The sequence below is a fragment of the Molossus molossus genome, unplaced genomic scaffold (assembly GCF_014108415.1).
Source record: "Molossus molossus isolate mMolMol1 unplaced genomic scaffold, mMolMol1.p scaffold_m16_p_8, whole genome shotgun sequence".
Taxonomy (NCBI): Eukaryota; Metazoa; Chordata; class Mammalia; order Chiroptera; family Molossidae; genus Molossus; species Molossus molossus.
This window is the reverse complement of record NW_023425402.1, coordinates 13716531-13731830: the sequence shown is the minus strand read 5'-3', so window position 1 is coordinate 13731830 and position 15300 is coordinate 13716531. Positions and strand designations below refer to the sequence as shown.

The window sequence follows — 15300 nt, the reverse complement described above, 5'->3', positions numbered from 1 at the left end:
TAAATCATAAAATTGTCTAAACACTACAGTTTACACCTGAAACTAATATAAAATAATACTGAATGTCAAAAAAGATTCAAAGAATTCACCTCCATGTTCCTGGAAAAGTATGCTTTAGGCACTTTTAATTTACAACACATTTAAAGGTTTTATTATTATTTTTTTAATGTTTTTATTTAATTTTTAGAGAGAGAGTAAGGGAGAGAGATACACCAAGGTAGTAGGTTCAATCACGGTACATCAAGAAGCAACCAATGAATGCATACATAAGTAGACCAACAAATCAATGTTTCTCTCTCTCTCTCTCTCAAATCAATCAATTAAAAAAAAAAGTAGTCAACAGTAAAAGGTAGTCATCAACCAACAACAAACTAGAATCTATGTGAGAAACAATGATAGGCTGCCTCCTGCACGCCCCATACTGGGGATTGAGCCTGCAACCTGGGCATGTACCCTGACCGGGAATAGAAAGGGGACCTCTCAGTCCATGAGACCACACTCAATCCACTGAGCCACACTGTCTGGGCTAAGAGTTTTGTTTTAAAAGCAACTTTTGTTTTTATTTTTATGTTTTCATTTATCTTAAAACTTCACTTGCAGAATTTTAATACAAGAAAAATAAAAGGTAATGCTTTCTATGAGACTGACGTGCTACCTCCTGCACTAACGAGGCACCTGGTAATGCTTTCCAAAAGAAATTATGTTTTGTAGCTCCGACAACATCTGTTCAAAGATTTCTTAAAAAAAAATTTTCAGAAACTATCAGCTTTCAGTTAAGAAAAAAATCAGCCACCTTATATAAAATGTTATTAATAAAAGCATTTCATTCTAAATATTATTTATCACATATTATTATAAATAATTAAAAAGATAGAAAAATTTGGTCCAAGAAAGGCAGGCACAGTCCTGGCCAGTGTGGCTCAGTTGGTTGAGCCTCATCCCATGAACCCAAGGGTCTCTGGTTCTATGCCCAGGTTTCAGGTTCCATCCACAGTGGAGATGTGTGCAGGTGGCAGTCCACTAATGTTTCTTTCTCGCGTTCGCTCTCTCTTCCTCTCTCTCTAAAATCAATAAAAACATTTTTTTTAAAAGGCAGGCAGTGGTTGGTTTTAGTCTGTCCCCGGCCCTGGTTGGGTCATGCGGGTGGCAACCACTTGATGTGTCCCTTTCACGTCGATGTTTCTCTCTCTCTCTCATCCTCTCTCTCCCTCCCACTCTATCTGAACAAAAAAATGGAAAAATGTCCTCGGGTGAGGATAAAAAATAAAAAATAAAATAAAGGGAGGTAGTCGGAGCGAGGTGGAGGGGGTCAATGGGGGAAAAGAGAGGGGACATCTGTAATACTTTCAACAATAAAGATTAAAAAAAAAAAAGGAGGCAAGCATATATTCCAAATTCAAAACCATTTAACAGATTTGCCATCCTTCACAGGCATTTTAATGTCTTTAATTTAAACAATATATAAAGCAAAGTACCTTTACATGAGACTTCTATACCAAGGTATTGAACCAGTGCCTTGCAACACCATAAATTAAAAGGGGGAAATTTTTTTGAAGAGAAAGTGATTAGAAAGAAAAACTTTCTGGGTGCCTTTTAGAATAATGGCTCATGTATTTCTCTAAAGAATAAAATCTATAGCTTTTCATATTAGTTCTCACTAATATAAACTAATTTTATAAGTATTTAACATGAAAAACTATTGAGATTTCTAATTTGGTTACATGTTAATTTGTCCTTATTTTAGACACTTGTGGCTGTCACACCAAAGTGTACAACAGAGTAATAAACACTATCTTATTAGAAGTCTTCAATAAGGAAGTAAAGAAACTGTCAACTCATTCTACTAAGGTAAACATGTTATGACAATGTTTCCAGGAGCTTTTCTTTTTTGAATGCTAAATTTAAGCCTGGGGAGAGAGAATAACTACAAATACAACAAGGAAAGATTCCCTAGAGGTTAGCTTTTTATTACAATATCTAATTATTATTCTATACCCAATTAAAATTCTATCCTTTAACCCCATTTGATTTTGTTTTCAACCAAGGATGACCAACATGTAAAATAAGTGTAAAATAACAACTGTTAGTGATTGAAGGGAGTTTTGGGGACTATTTATTATTATTATTATTATTTTTATCCTCACCCGAGGACATTTTCCCATTTTTTTGTTCAGGTAGAATGGGAGGGAGAGAGGGAACAGAGAAAAACATCGACGTGAAAGCGACACATCGAGTGGCTGCCACCCGCACGACCGACCAGGGCTGGGGACAAACTGCAACCGAGGTACGTGCCCTTAGCGGGAACCAAAGCCGGGTCTCTCCGGACCACAGGCCGATACTCTAACCGCTGAGCCCAACCGGCCAGGGCTATTACTAAGAAATATTTAAACAAATCATATTGTGAGTTCTAAAAATGAAGTTAAAGCATTCACAAATCAAAATAATATACAGCCCTGGCCGGTTTGTCTCAGCAGTTAGAGCATCGGCCTGTGGTCCGGAGAGACCCGGGTTCGGTTCCCGCTAAGGGCACGTACCTCAGGTGCAGTTTGTCCCCGGCCCTGGTTGGGTTGTGCAGGTGGCAACCACTCGATGTGTCTCTTTCACGTTGATGTTTCTCTCTCTCTCTCCCCCCCCCTCCCACTCTATCTGAACAAAATATTGAAAAATGTCCTCGGGTGAGGATAAAAAAAAATAATAATAATAATATACAAACTTGCCCTGGCCAGTTTGGCTCAATGGTTAGAGTGTCGACCCTTAGACCAGAGTCGCAGGTTTGATTTCGACCAAGGGCACGTACCTCGGTTGCGGGTTTTTCTCCGGCCCTGGTTGGGGTCATGGGGGAGGCAACCAGTGGATGTGTCCCTTTCACATCGATGTTTTTCTCTCTTCCTCCCTCCCTCCCACTCTACCTGAAGATAAACAGAAAAATGTCCTTGGGTGAGGACTGGAAAAATAAATAAATAATATATAATAAAAGACAAAAAAATCTAATTTAAAAATAGGCAAAAGATAGGAATCAAAACTTCCAAAGAAGATATACAAAAAGCCAAAAAAACTCAGAAAAAGATGTTCAACATCATAAGTTATAGGGAAATACAATCAAAGCTACAATTGGATATCATTTTACACTCAACAGATGGCTATAATAAAAAAGACAGTAACAAGTGTTGACAAGGATGTGGTGAAATATACATCCCTTATATTCTGTTGGTGGGAATGTAAAATGATGTAGCCACTTTGGAAAACAATTTATGGGTTCTTCAAAACTAAGCACAGCATTACCATATGACTGAGCAATTCCTCTCCTGGAAAGCCCTAGAGAAATCAAAACATATGTCCCCACAAAAAAACTGTACACAAATGTTCATAGCAGCATGATTCACAATATCCAAAAAGTGGAAACAACCCAAATGTCCATCAACTGATGAATGGATAAATAAAATACAGTACATGCATACAAAGAAATATTAATTTGCAATAAAAAGGAATTAAGTATTGATATATGCTACAACACAAATCTTGAAAACGTTAATGTTAAGTGAAAAAGCCAGTAACAAAAGACAACATATAGTTGTCTATTTATATGAAATTTTCAGAACAGGAAAATCTATGGAGACCAAAAACAGATTAGAAGTTGCCTAGAGTTTGGGAGTTTAAGTGAAAAAGGGGATTGACTACTAATGGGTACAGGATTTCCGTTTGGGGTTGATGTCAATGTTCTAAAATTGATTGTGGTGATGGTTGCACAACTCTGTCAATATAGTAAAAACCACTGGATTGAATTATATGTGAAACTGTTAAAATTTTAAAGCAAAAAATAACCAAGACATAAAACTTCTATAATTTAGAATATGTTTTTGTTTTTTTTTTTAATCCTCACCCAAGGACACCTTTTCCATTTTTTGTTCAGAGCGGGAGGGAGAGAGAGGAAGAGAGAGAGAGAGAAATATCGACGTGAAGGGACACATCGAGTGGCTGCCACCCGCACGACCAACCAGGGCTGGGGACAAACCGCAACCGAGGTATGTGCCCTTAGCGGGAACTGAACCCGGGTCTCTCTGTACCGCAAGCCGACGCTCCAACCGCTGAGCCAAACCGGCCAGGGCTAGAATATGTATTTTTTATACTTGGGGAAAAATAATATATGTACTTCTTAAACCATAATCATCCGTTGGAACATATTATAATCAAATCCATGGAGCATGCAACATAGATAGACTCAAAAAGTGTTGGGAAAGCCATACTTATGGAGTCAATTCTACCCAGAAAAAGAGAAGACTGAGAAGGAGGGCCTCTTTAATATCCTAAACTTTAGATTATCGAAGAGATCGCCTAAATGCTTTTGTGAGGCATATTAGGATAGACAGGATCACAAATAGTCCTTCTTCTTCATACTAGAAGAGAAGCTGTGTGTAAATAAAGTGTGGGAAAGATGATACTAGTGCTTATTAAGTAATTTCAAATGGATGTGATCCCAACAAACTACAGTATCAGAGGTCTAACAGCTGCAACAGCTGCTTTTTTTTTCTCACTTGTTTACCCTCTCTAAAATGTACTTTTAACCTAAGAAAACTCTATTAATTCATTTTAATTTGTGATAAAGAGCTGTGTTAGAGCCTAAGCTGAAAGAATAGTTTTTTTTTTTTTTGTTTTTTTTTTTATCCTCACCCGAGGATATTTTTCCATTTTTTGTACAGATAGAATGGGAGGGAGAGAGAGGAAGGGAGAGAAAGAGAGAAACATCGACGTGAAGGGACACATCGAGTGGCTGCCACCCGCACGACCAACCAGGGCCGGGGACAAACTGCAACTGAAGTACGTGCCCTTAGCAGGAACCGAACCCGGGTCTCTCCGGACTGCAGGCCGACGCTCTAACCGCTGAGCCAAACTGGCCAGGGCTGAAAGAATAGTTTTAAGTGTTACAATGTTTTGTTGTTTTTAATCCTCACCAGAGGGCATTTTTGCATTTATCTTCAGATAGAGAGGGAGGAAGAGAGAGAGAAACATCAATGTGAGACACATAACTGGTTACCACCCACACGACCCCAATCCGGGCTGGGGGAAACTGAACCCGGTCCTCTCTGGTCTGCAGGCTGATGCTCTAACCCCTGAGACAAACCAGCCAGGGCAAGTGTGACAATGTTTTAAGTACAGGCAATCAACCCCTCAAAAAGTAAGACTAGGTTCTAAAGTTGGAAGAGTCTTGTATTTTAATAGTTTGCATCTTGTTTAAGAAATTTTTGGGGGCCTTCAGACTAAACATCTTTTTCATCTTATTGTTTAGAAAAACCATTTGAAAGTAAACAAGGGCAAAAGTAAAATGTAGCTCAGACAGTGATCTTCACAAACTCAAATTAAGTCCAAATTAATACATTTTTATTGCATTTCCCCTGCTGCATCTGCTTAAGAATTCCACTAAACAAGAACTAGGAACATTGGTCTCTGGCACCAGTTTTATAACTGATTTCCTCAAGAACCCCAACAAGCTGAAGCTCTAATCTACCTGGTAGTTTGCACTTTTAGGACTGAGAAAATAGCCTGTATCAGAGCCAACAGAAACAAAATTTGGTGGGAGTAAAAGAAAATATTAATTTGAGGTAAATAACAGATTAGTTATCAATATGGATAATAAGAGGACATGAAGACGGAAAATCACTTTACTGTTTACTTGTAACACTTTTTTTTCCCCCAAATCTCTCCAATAAATGAAAGGCCTATGGGGGCTGAAAAACTTTGGGTGGTTGTAATATTAAGCAGAAAGTAAATGAAAACTGAGCTAGACTAAACAAATGGGTAAAAAAAAAATTTTTTTTAACAGACTTTCAACAATATATTTCTTTAAAATCTTCACCTTTACTCCTGTCATTTATTTCATCCACTCTGACTTTAGTGTCCTCATCAATTCACCCAAAATAATTCAATGACCAACAGCCCCACAGTGCTCCACTAAAATTTTGTTCATAACATTCAGATAATGTTGACTTGTGATCAAAGGTCACGCCCTCCCTAGTAACTTTTTAAAGTGAAGGCCTTAGAGGAGGGGCCTGAGTTGTTTTGGTCCATTCATAATCATACTGGACAATCTGTTCTAATGGGTGTTCCCGGTCCTTGAAGAAAGATGCCAACCAGCTTACTAAAGTAATCATCTTACAACTCTGCTACACACTCCAGCATATTCATGTTACAGATTCAGCACAATACTGGGGTTGAATGGTTTAAATTGGGGGCATAACTGTTCCCACTATGTTGTGGCCAAACCTCTATCAACTTCTGTTTGTCGAAAGCTGCTCTCTCAGTTATATAACGTTTGTTTCTCCACCCACCTACCCCTAACTCCTAGAAAAATCATTATTTTAATCTTCCAGCCTCCACCACTACTTTCTCACACTCAGCAAATGTCAGGAGTGTCGAAACACTCCTTTCCGCACATTCATCACCGCTGCTGACTGATCAAACCGGTGTAAAAACGTACTGAATAGGGGAAGTAGGGAGAACAGCACCCTTTGCATCCTTTGGTGCTCAGGGCAGTCCCAGAAACAAAGTAGGGACTCGGATAGGTGGCATTTTTCGGTGGAGGAGCCAATGCTCCGCTCATCTCAGAAAAAGGAATCGGGAAGAGAAAGTAGGGCGATTACACCCCAACACCACGAAGTCTTTTCCTCCCCTCTTGCAAGACCTGGCATAAAAGGCAAAGGCCCTTATGCTGGGGACTTAACAGGAGTGTGGGGGAAAGCAGGAATGATGAAGAGTGGTTGGCTCTCCCGGGCAGAAAGGGAATGTAAAGGTGGCTGGTGCACAGAGCAGCTCTGGGGGCTATTTGAGAATAAAGAGGGAAGGAAAGGGGCCGGATCCGTGGCCTCCCCGGGCTGCTCCCCATTAGGGCAGGCCGGTGAACCGGACGCGGTGGTTACCCCAAGTCTGAGCCGGGATTTCCTGGAGTCAGGTCCTCCCACGGGGCGCTGTCTGCGGGGGCCGGACGTCCCAGCCCGGGTCCAGGCACTCACCCCCGCGGTCTCCTCAGCTGAACATTCCAGCAGACTCTGGTCGATGGCCGGCCCCTCCGGCTCCGGCTCCAGCTCCGACGCCATCTTCCCTCGTCCTCCTGGCCAGCGCTGACGCCGCTACCGCGGTCCGGACGGCCGCGGCCTCGCTACAGCCCAGGCGGCCGAGATCGCCACCTCTGCCCTAGGCAGACGGCCCGGAGCCGTCCAGGCGACGGCGGGTGTAGAAGACGGAAAGTGGCGTGAGGTGAGCAGGACAGAAGGGACCGCGGCCTCCTGCGCTCCCTCCCGGGTTCAGCGCCCAAGAGTCAAGTCACTGCCTCGTCCCTGCTCCGGGGAAGGGCACAGAAAACCCCGGACCTGGCACTCGCGCTGGCTTCTACTGTGTCCCGCTCGGGAAAAGGGGCAATAACACCCAAGAGGGGGAGCAAAGCTCTCTGGGAACTGTAGTAGTGCTCTGCAAGGACAGGAAGAATTGTGCCCTTATTGGGTGCGCCCGCGGGCATTCTGGGAGTTGTAGTCCATATCCTGACTAGAGAATGGGCAACTAGTAGGCGAGTGGGCGGGGCTCTCCTGCACGAGTAGAATCATGGGAAGAGAATGGAAAGAAACGCCCACCTGGGAAGAGGAGGAAAAGCAAGATATGGGAACTGTAGTTTTATTCCCTCAATTCTATTTGTTCATTTGTTTTTGTATCCGCGGATTCTGGAACAGTGCCTGGCACGAGGTAGATACTCAAGTACTTTTCAAAGCCTCGCATATGACAGGCAATCAAATGCTTGTCCAGTGAATGAATTAATTACATTCTATTCCCATAGTTCTATAGCGCTGTCATTTATCATCTCATCCTTTAGTAACGGAGGGGAACATTACCTGGGATTTTGAAGTTTTTACATGTTTAAATGCTATTAAAGAAAACATTTCCAAACAACTTAGTTATGACCACTTATCGAAATTTATTGCAGGTCTTGCTGCAAAGGAAAAGGAGTCTACCAAGACAATTCAAAGATTTACTCTTGATGGGGACTTTTACAGAAATAGATCATTATTAGATTAGATACAAAATAAAATTATGTTTGGTTAGAGATAATTAGGCAGGCACTTGACTGACAGTTGGAATGAATGGGTTTCTTAGAACAAGTCTTCAATTCCCTTTGATTTATCAGGTAACTGCCTACATATTTTATCAGGCATGCTAATTTATTCTAAGAAGGAGATCGAGAGTTACATTAAGCAAAAAAAAAAAATAAAGAAATAAAGTTCTGATCCAGTCCAGGTTTGGGACATGTTTTTGCTGTTAGTGTCATTAACAATACTGTAATATTAGGTTTTTTAAAGGAAATAAAAACTACCCATAACCTCATAGTCTAAATAAGTCTCTTTATCACTTTTAAAAATAAGTAATATATGTATAAGATTAGAAATTCAATCTCAATAGGAATATTTTTAAAGGAAAAATAAAAACTACCCTTCTTGCCCCAAATTCCTCTCCCCAAAGAAAATAATTAATACTTTCTTATAATTTTATCCAGAAAAAGGTATGCATGCATCTGCACAGATATCTAGAATGAAATATCTTCAGATGTTGTTCTGTGTATTACTTTGTTCTTTGACCAACTTCCTTGCACTGATACACTCCCTAGCTGGAGTGAACCTGGAGGAAAACTGGGATTGTGACAACCCAGAAACAAAGATAATACCTCTCTAAGGGTCCTAACATAGAATTAAAAACAGTAAAATACATAGATTGTAAAGAAATTTTATGCTCTTAACGTTATTATTTTCTTCTTTCTATTACTTTTGGATTGATTTTAATGTTCTTTTTCTAAATTCTCAAATTGGATATTTGCTATTAATCTTTCTCTTTCTTTCAATATGTACATTTAAAGCAGTGGTTCTCAAACTTGAACATGCACCAGAATTGCTGGGAGATCTTAATAAGATACAGATTTCTGGACCCCACCTTTAAAATTTATTTTTCAGGTTTTGAATAGAGACTGAAAATTTGCATTTTTATCAGGTTCCTGGGTCATTCTCTTGTCCTGGGACCAATTTTGAGAATCACAGATTTATTTAAGCAGTACATCTCCATTGTATACTGCTTTAACCACATTCTACAAATTTTGGTATATAGTGTTTTCATTATTATTCATTTCTAAATATTTTCTAATTGTATTATGATTTCTTCTTTGGCCCTTGTGATATGTTTTAAAATTCTCAAATATGTGTGGTATTGTTATCTTTTGTTACTGATTTCTCATTGAATCATATTGTGGGCAAAGAACACAGTCTATATGATACAGATTGTTTGGTATTTGATGAGATTTGCTTTGTGGATTAAGGTATATGGTCAAGTAACTCTTCAAAGCCATTATTTCTTCAAATATTGCCTTTCTTGCATTCTCTTTATTTCCTCTTTCTGGAACTTCTGTATGACTTTTAATCTTTTTTTTCCCATACTTTTAACTCCGTGATACATTCTGGATATTATCTCCTAGTGTGCAAATTTTCTTTTTAGCTATGTCTAATCTGATATTGAACTATCTATTGAGTTTTTATTTTCAATTACTTCATTTCTAGAAATTATATTCAGTTCATTCTCAAACATTCCTATTCCTTTTTCATAATGTCTTATTTATTTATGGTTCTAAATCTTTGTTTTACATCTTTAATATTTTTAAATATGCTTATTCAGTAGTGTTAATTAGATTGTTGTACTTTTAGAGATCATCTTGGGAATCTAATCATACTTTGTAGGTGTGTGCAAATCCTCGCTTATTTATTTTATTTTTTGTATCCTCACCCAAAAACACTTTGTCCATTTTTTATTCAGATCGAGTGGGAGAGAGAGAGAGAAAAACATAGACGTGAAAAGGACACATTGAGTAGCTGCCTCCCACACGACCCAACCAGGGCCGGGGACAAACTGCAACTGAGATACGTGCCCTTGGCAGGAACCAAACCTGGGTCTCTCTGGACCACAGGCCGACACTCCAACCACTGAACCAAACTGACCAGGATGCAAATTCTCATTTAAATGATTGTGTCTTTTGTGCTTTGTAATTATGAATTTTGAGGTCATCTTTAGTTAGAATTAGCTGTGGGAATCTTGAGAGGCCTGCGTAAGAGCATGTACCTTTGAAGTAGTCTTGCATATGCTTCTGCAAGGCCAGATGTTTGAGGAGCATCATATCCTTAGGACCAGGCACTCTAGGAGTATCATACACCTAGACCAATTATTTTTTTAACCCTACCTGAGTATATTTTCTATTTATCTTCAGATAGAGTGGGAGAGAAAGAGAGAGAGAGGGAGAGAAAGAGAAACATTGACGTTTGAGAGGGACATCCACTGGTTGCCTGCAGCAGGACCCAGACCAGGGCCAAGGACCAACTGCAACCGAGCAGGGTGCCGTGACTCCTTGGTCCTTGGGCTGAGCTCTAGCCGCTGAGCCAAACCGGCCAGGGCCCTAGGACCAATTTTTATGTCAGTTTCTTGACTTGGGTGTTTCCTAACAATATTAATTCTATGATGTGGTATTGTCTCTGTTTATAAATTCTTAAGGGAGAGTTCTTTTTCCCACTCAGAGCGAAGGTTAAAAGCTTCCTTGTTTCCCTCTGCCGGTCAGTGAGTTTGCTCCAGTCTATTTGTTCACTGATGTTACATTGTTTTGAAAGCCCTGACTTTAGGTGGGGATCTCAGTTTCAATTCATGTTTCTTGGACCTAAGTTCTTGTCTTATGTTCCCATGTGGGCATTAAAACCAGAGATCCAACTTCCAGTTAAACATGGCATAATGAATATCTCATGACAGTAAAGGGGGATAAAAGAAAGGATGAAGGGCTTCCAGGAGAAGAAACATATGCTCAGGGGAAGGTGATGTATGTGTGAGACATCACCTGAGAGGCAACACCAGAAAACATCTCCTTGATGCCCTTAGCTGATTCAGAATGGCCTGGGTTCCCCCTGGGTTCCATCTTCCCAATTTACATCACACCGGGAAACATGATTCTGAGAACATCTATCCTGTGATAAGTTAGAACTTTAGACCCTTGTAGTTTCTGTGTATAATACCCAAAAGTGGTCCAGCTGGTGTGGCTCAGTGGTTGAGCATTGACCCACGCACCAAGAGGTCACCGTTTGATTCCCGTCAGGGCACATGCCCAGGTTGTGGGCCAGATCCCCAGTGTGGGCATGCAGGAGGCGGCCAATTGATGTTCTCTCTCATCGATGTTTCTATCTCTCTCTCTTCCTTTCACTTCCTCTCTTTCTAAAATCAATAAAGGAAAAACAAACAAACAAAAAAAGCAACACCTAATAGTGTGTATGTGTTTTTTAGAGAGTGAGGAAGGGAGGAGTGGGAAGGACAGCGTCAACATTTTGGAAAAGGTGGAAAGCCAAAGGATGAGAAGTAACTGACTCGGCAATCAAAGAATACTGAAACCCACGCCAGCTGCAGAACAACTCCGAATCAATGAGCTGGTTCATATGCACAACTCTGAAAGACAGAAATCTGAAGCACCGAGTTACTTTGAAAGTGGGTGAAGTGATGATAAAAATAAGAATATTTGAGCCCTGGCCGGTTTGGCTCAGCGGTTAGAGCGTCGGCCTGCGGTCCGGAGAGACCCGGGTTCGGTTCCCGCTAAGGGCACGTACTTCGGTTGCAGTTTGTCCCCGGCCCTGGTTGGTCGTGCGGGTGGCAGCCACTTGATGTGTCCCTTCACATCGATGTTTCTGTCTCTCTCTCCCTTCCTCTCTCTCCCTCCCACTCTATCTGTACAAAAAAATGGAAAAATATCCTCGGGTGAGGATAAAAAAAAAAAAAAAAAAAGAAGAATATTTGAAAGTCTGTATAGCAGGAAGTTAGATGATCCCAACTCCCATTCTGGAAGAGACTGGAGGTTTATTCTCTAGAGAGGTTGTACATGAAGGTCTTTGGACTGGGAGACACCAGGTACAGCTAAAGACAGGGACTTTGTACTGAATACTAGGGCATTAATTCAAAGTCTGAACACTGACGAGGCTCGCCCCAGTGCATCTCCCCTCGCTGTGGGAACACCAGTGGCTGCTTATACCTCCCAGGCAGGAGTTTTGAAGAATCTTCTCCAGAGAGACTGAAAGAAAGAAAATCTGCCGGGGGGTGGAACCCTATATTTGTCAGCTTGTGCTGCTATAACAATACCACAGGCTGGGTGGCTTCAATAACAGAAATTTATTTTCTCACAGTTCTGGAACTTGGAAGTCCAAGGTCAAGGTGCCAACAAGGTTGGTTTCTGGTGAAGCCTGTCTCCTTGGCTTGCAGATGGCCACCTTCTCTCTGTGTCCTCACGTTGCCTTTCCTCTGTGTGTGTGAGAGAGAGAGGTCTCTGATGTCTCTTCTCATAGGGACACCAGTCCTATTGGATTAGGGCCCCACTCTTATGACCTGATTTAATCTTAATAACCTCCTATCTCCAAATATAGTCACTTGGAGGTTAAGGCTTTAACTTATGAATGTAGGGGAGAAGGACACAATTTAGTCCATAACAGAATGCCACAGTCAGGTCACCTCACCGTGTACAAAGAACTCCCAGTCATCTTCTTAGTGACCCTTGACTATGAGCAGGCAAGCAATTGCACACAGATATTTGAGCAAAGACTAAAAAATATGAAAGAGGGGGAAACACAAACAAGTCAGAGAGTTGAAAAGAAGTTTTTAAAATGTCCTTGGAATTCTTGGGACTGAAGATTTTTATGTCCATGGAAGAACGGGAGGCTGGAGAAAAGAAACATCCAAGAACAACCACCAAAAAATGCATTTAGATATTTTAAATGAAAAAGCTCTGAATGATAGGCGTTCTAAAAGAGAGAACATTAACAACAACGAAATGTATGACTATAAATTACGAAGAAATTTCCAAGAACTGAGAGACATAATTGAGGCAGCCCATCTAGTACCTAGGACAATTGTTTTAAAGCAGTGACATCATGGCAACCGTCGGGGAAACTTCAGAATAGCAAGAACAGAGAAAGGATTCTACAAACTTCCAGAAAGAAAAAAACTCAAAGGCTCCAGAATCAGAATGGCACCAAACAATGGCCTTTGAAATATGCATTTTAGATCATATTTATCATATTTTCATCCAAAATGTGTAGGTATTGGTGTTGGGAGTGGTGGTGATTTAGGTAGTAATAAAGTTGGTCATATTTCCAAAATAGCTAAATTGTGAATTCAATAAAGGCTGGGACCTTGTTTTGTTTTTAATGTTCTTATTGATTTTAGAAAGGGAGAGGGAGAGAGAGAGAGAGAGAAATAGATTTGCCTATCGACTGCCTCCTACACAGCCCCTACTGGGGGTCGAGCCTGAAATCCTGGCACGTGTCCTGACCGGTGACCTCTCAGTGCACAGGGCAACACTGAACCAACTGAGCCACACCGGCCAGGGCCAAGAACCCTGTTTTTATGTACACATTCATGTTCTTAGAACAGTGTCTGAAGCATATTAGGTGCTCAATAAATATTTATTAAATGAACGAATAAAACAGAAATTCATATTAATTTTTAACCTAATAATGCCTTATCGTTTGTCATGAATGCATAGTATTCTATGCTATAAACTCATCCTAGCCCTGGCCGGTTTGGCTCAGCGGTTGGAGCATCGGCCTGTGGACCAGAGAGTCCCGGGTTCGGTTCCTGCTAGGGGCATGTACCAAAACAAATTAAAAATAATAATAATAATAAATAAAATAAAAACCTCATCATAATGTATTTAACCATATTGATGAACTCGTTGGCTCTTTCCAGTGTTTGGTGTGATTAAAATGTTACTGAATGAAATTCCCTATTCATATAGATGGGCAAACTCTTCTTAAGTGTAGCCAGAGGACAAGTTCCCACAAAGGAGTTTGCTGGGTCAAAAGGAATAATGTAACTGGTGAAAGGGTCAGAGGAGCAAAGTGAGGCCTGGTGTGGACAGGAGTGTAACAAAGGCCCATTTTGGTGGTCACCTCTCGTTCCCAAGCACCCAGGACATTCTCTCTGTTCAGGGCTGTTCAATGTGGCTTCTTACTGGGTCCGTGATTCCAAATCTTCACCTAATGTCATACTTCTCCCCCTACTAAGTAACCAATTATGTTGTCAGGCAAAATGGTTTCCAGTGCTCGTCTCATTCCTGACACCATCTTAAGAAGCAACCGGCTCTCAGTGATGGCCAGCTCACCCCGGGAGGGGTGGGCCCATGTCAGCTGGAAGGAATGTTCTTACATAGAGAAGTTGGTCCATTAAGCCGAAGACCCTATTTCCAAATAAGCTTACATTCTCAGGTCTGGGGGTTAAGACTTCAACACATCTTTTCGGGCGACACGAGAGATGCAGAAGAGCAGTCCAGGCCATACAAGAGACAGGGAAGACTGTTAGGAAGCCATCGCAGAACCCAGGGTGGGAAGCAAAGGCAGGTGAGTAATTACATGGTCATTTCTCCAAGCTTTGGAACATACAACTCATTTTCTGTTGTTGTTAATCCTCACCCAAGGATATTTTTTCATTGATTTTTTTTTAAGGTAGAGTGGAAGGGAGGGAGATAGGGAGAGAAACATTGATGTGAGAGAGACACATCAATGGTTGCCTCCCACAAGACTCCAACTGGGGCCAGGGATCAAACCTGCAATCCAGGTACGTGCCCTTGACCGGAAATCAAACCTGTGACCCTTTGGTCCGAGGGCTGACGCTCTAACCACTGAGCAAAATTGGTCAGGGCTGGAACACACAGCTTTTAAAAAACACTTGTCATTTGTCTCTAAGCCACCTGTGTTCCTGGAGGCTATGCAGCATATATCAAGCCAACTATTCCCTTTTGGGTGCTGAGATCCACAGTCTTGCTGCTGCCTAAGACTCTGCTTCTATCTATACTTTCCCTTAATAAATTCTTTTTAAAATTTTGGAGTTATCAACGTCTTTCTCGGGTTTCTCAGCCCCATTCTCCTTTGGAGGTCGGTTCCAGTACACCTCAGAAAAATTTCCCCAACATATGTGCCATTATCCCAGAACCTAACCTAATCTTTATCCATTCAATGATCAGTTAGTTAAGTAGTTAATTCAACAAGTGTTTTATTGAGTTCCCAATGCCAGTTGAGTTTACTACTGGAGATACAAATCAGTGAATACACGGGGCAGGGTTACTGCTTTCAAGGAGCTTGTATTTACGTAGAAAAAATAGGCAATAAAAATAAGCGAATGAATATATTATGATTTTTAGATATTGACAAATGTTAAAAGGAAATGAACAGAAAATTTATGGAGGGTGAAGGTGAAGAAGGGGAGTAG

General features: G+C 40.9%; 1 protein-coding gene across 13 annotated transcripts in view; it reads right to left on the bottom strand.

The window, feature by feature from the left end:
• The window catches only part of UBR2 (ubiquitin protein ligase E3 component n-recognin 2), a 107661-nt gene extending 100240 nt beyond the window's left edge, over positions 1–7421 (bottom strand). For 6 of the 13 annotated variants that reach the window (XM_036248297.1, XM_036248296.1, XM_036248299.1 and 3 more), the window contains exon 1: positions 7005–7421. In XM_036248297.1, coding sequence (XP_036104190.1) covers positions 7005–7088 — 84 coding nt within the window. In that variant the 5' untranslated portion in view covers positions 7089–7421. The remainder of the gene's footprint in view (positions 1–7004) is intronic. The other 7 variants (XR_004957609.1, XM_036248304.1, XM_036248307.1 and 4 more) reach the window with 5 other exon arrangements.
• Positions 7422–15300: the final 7879 nt, after the last annotated feature.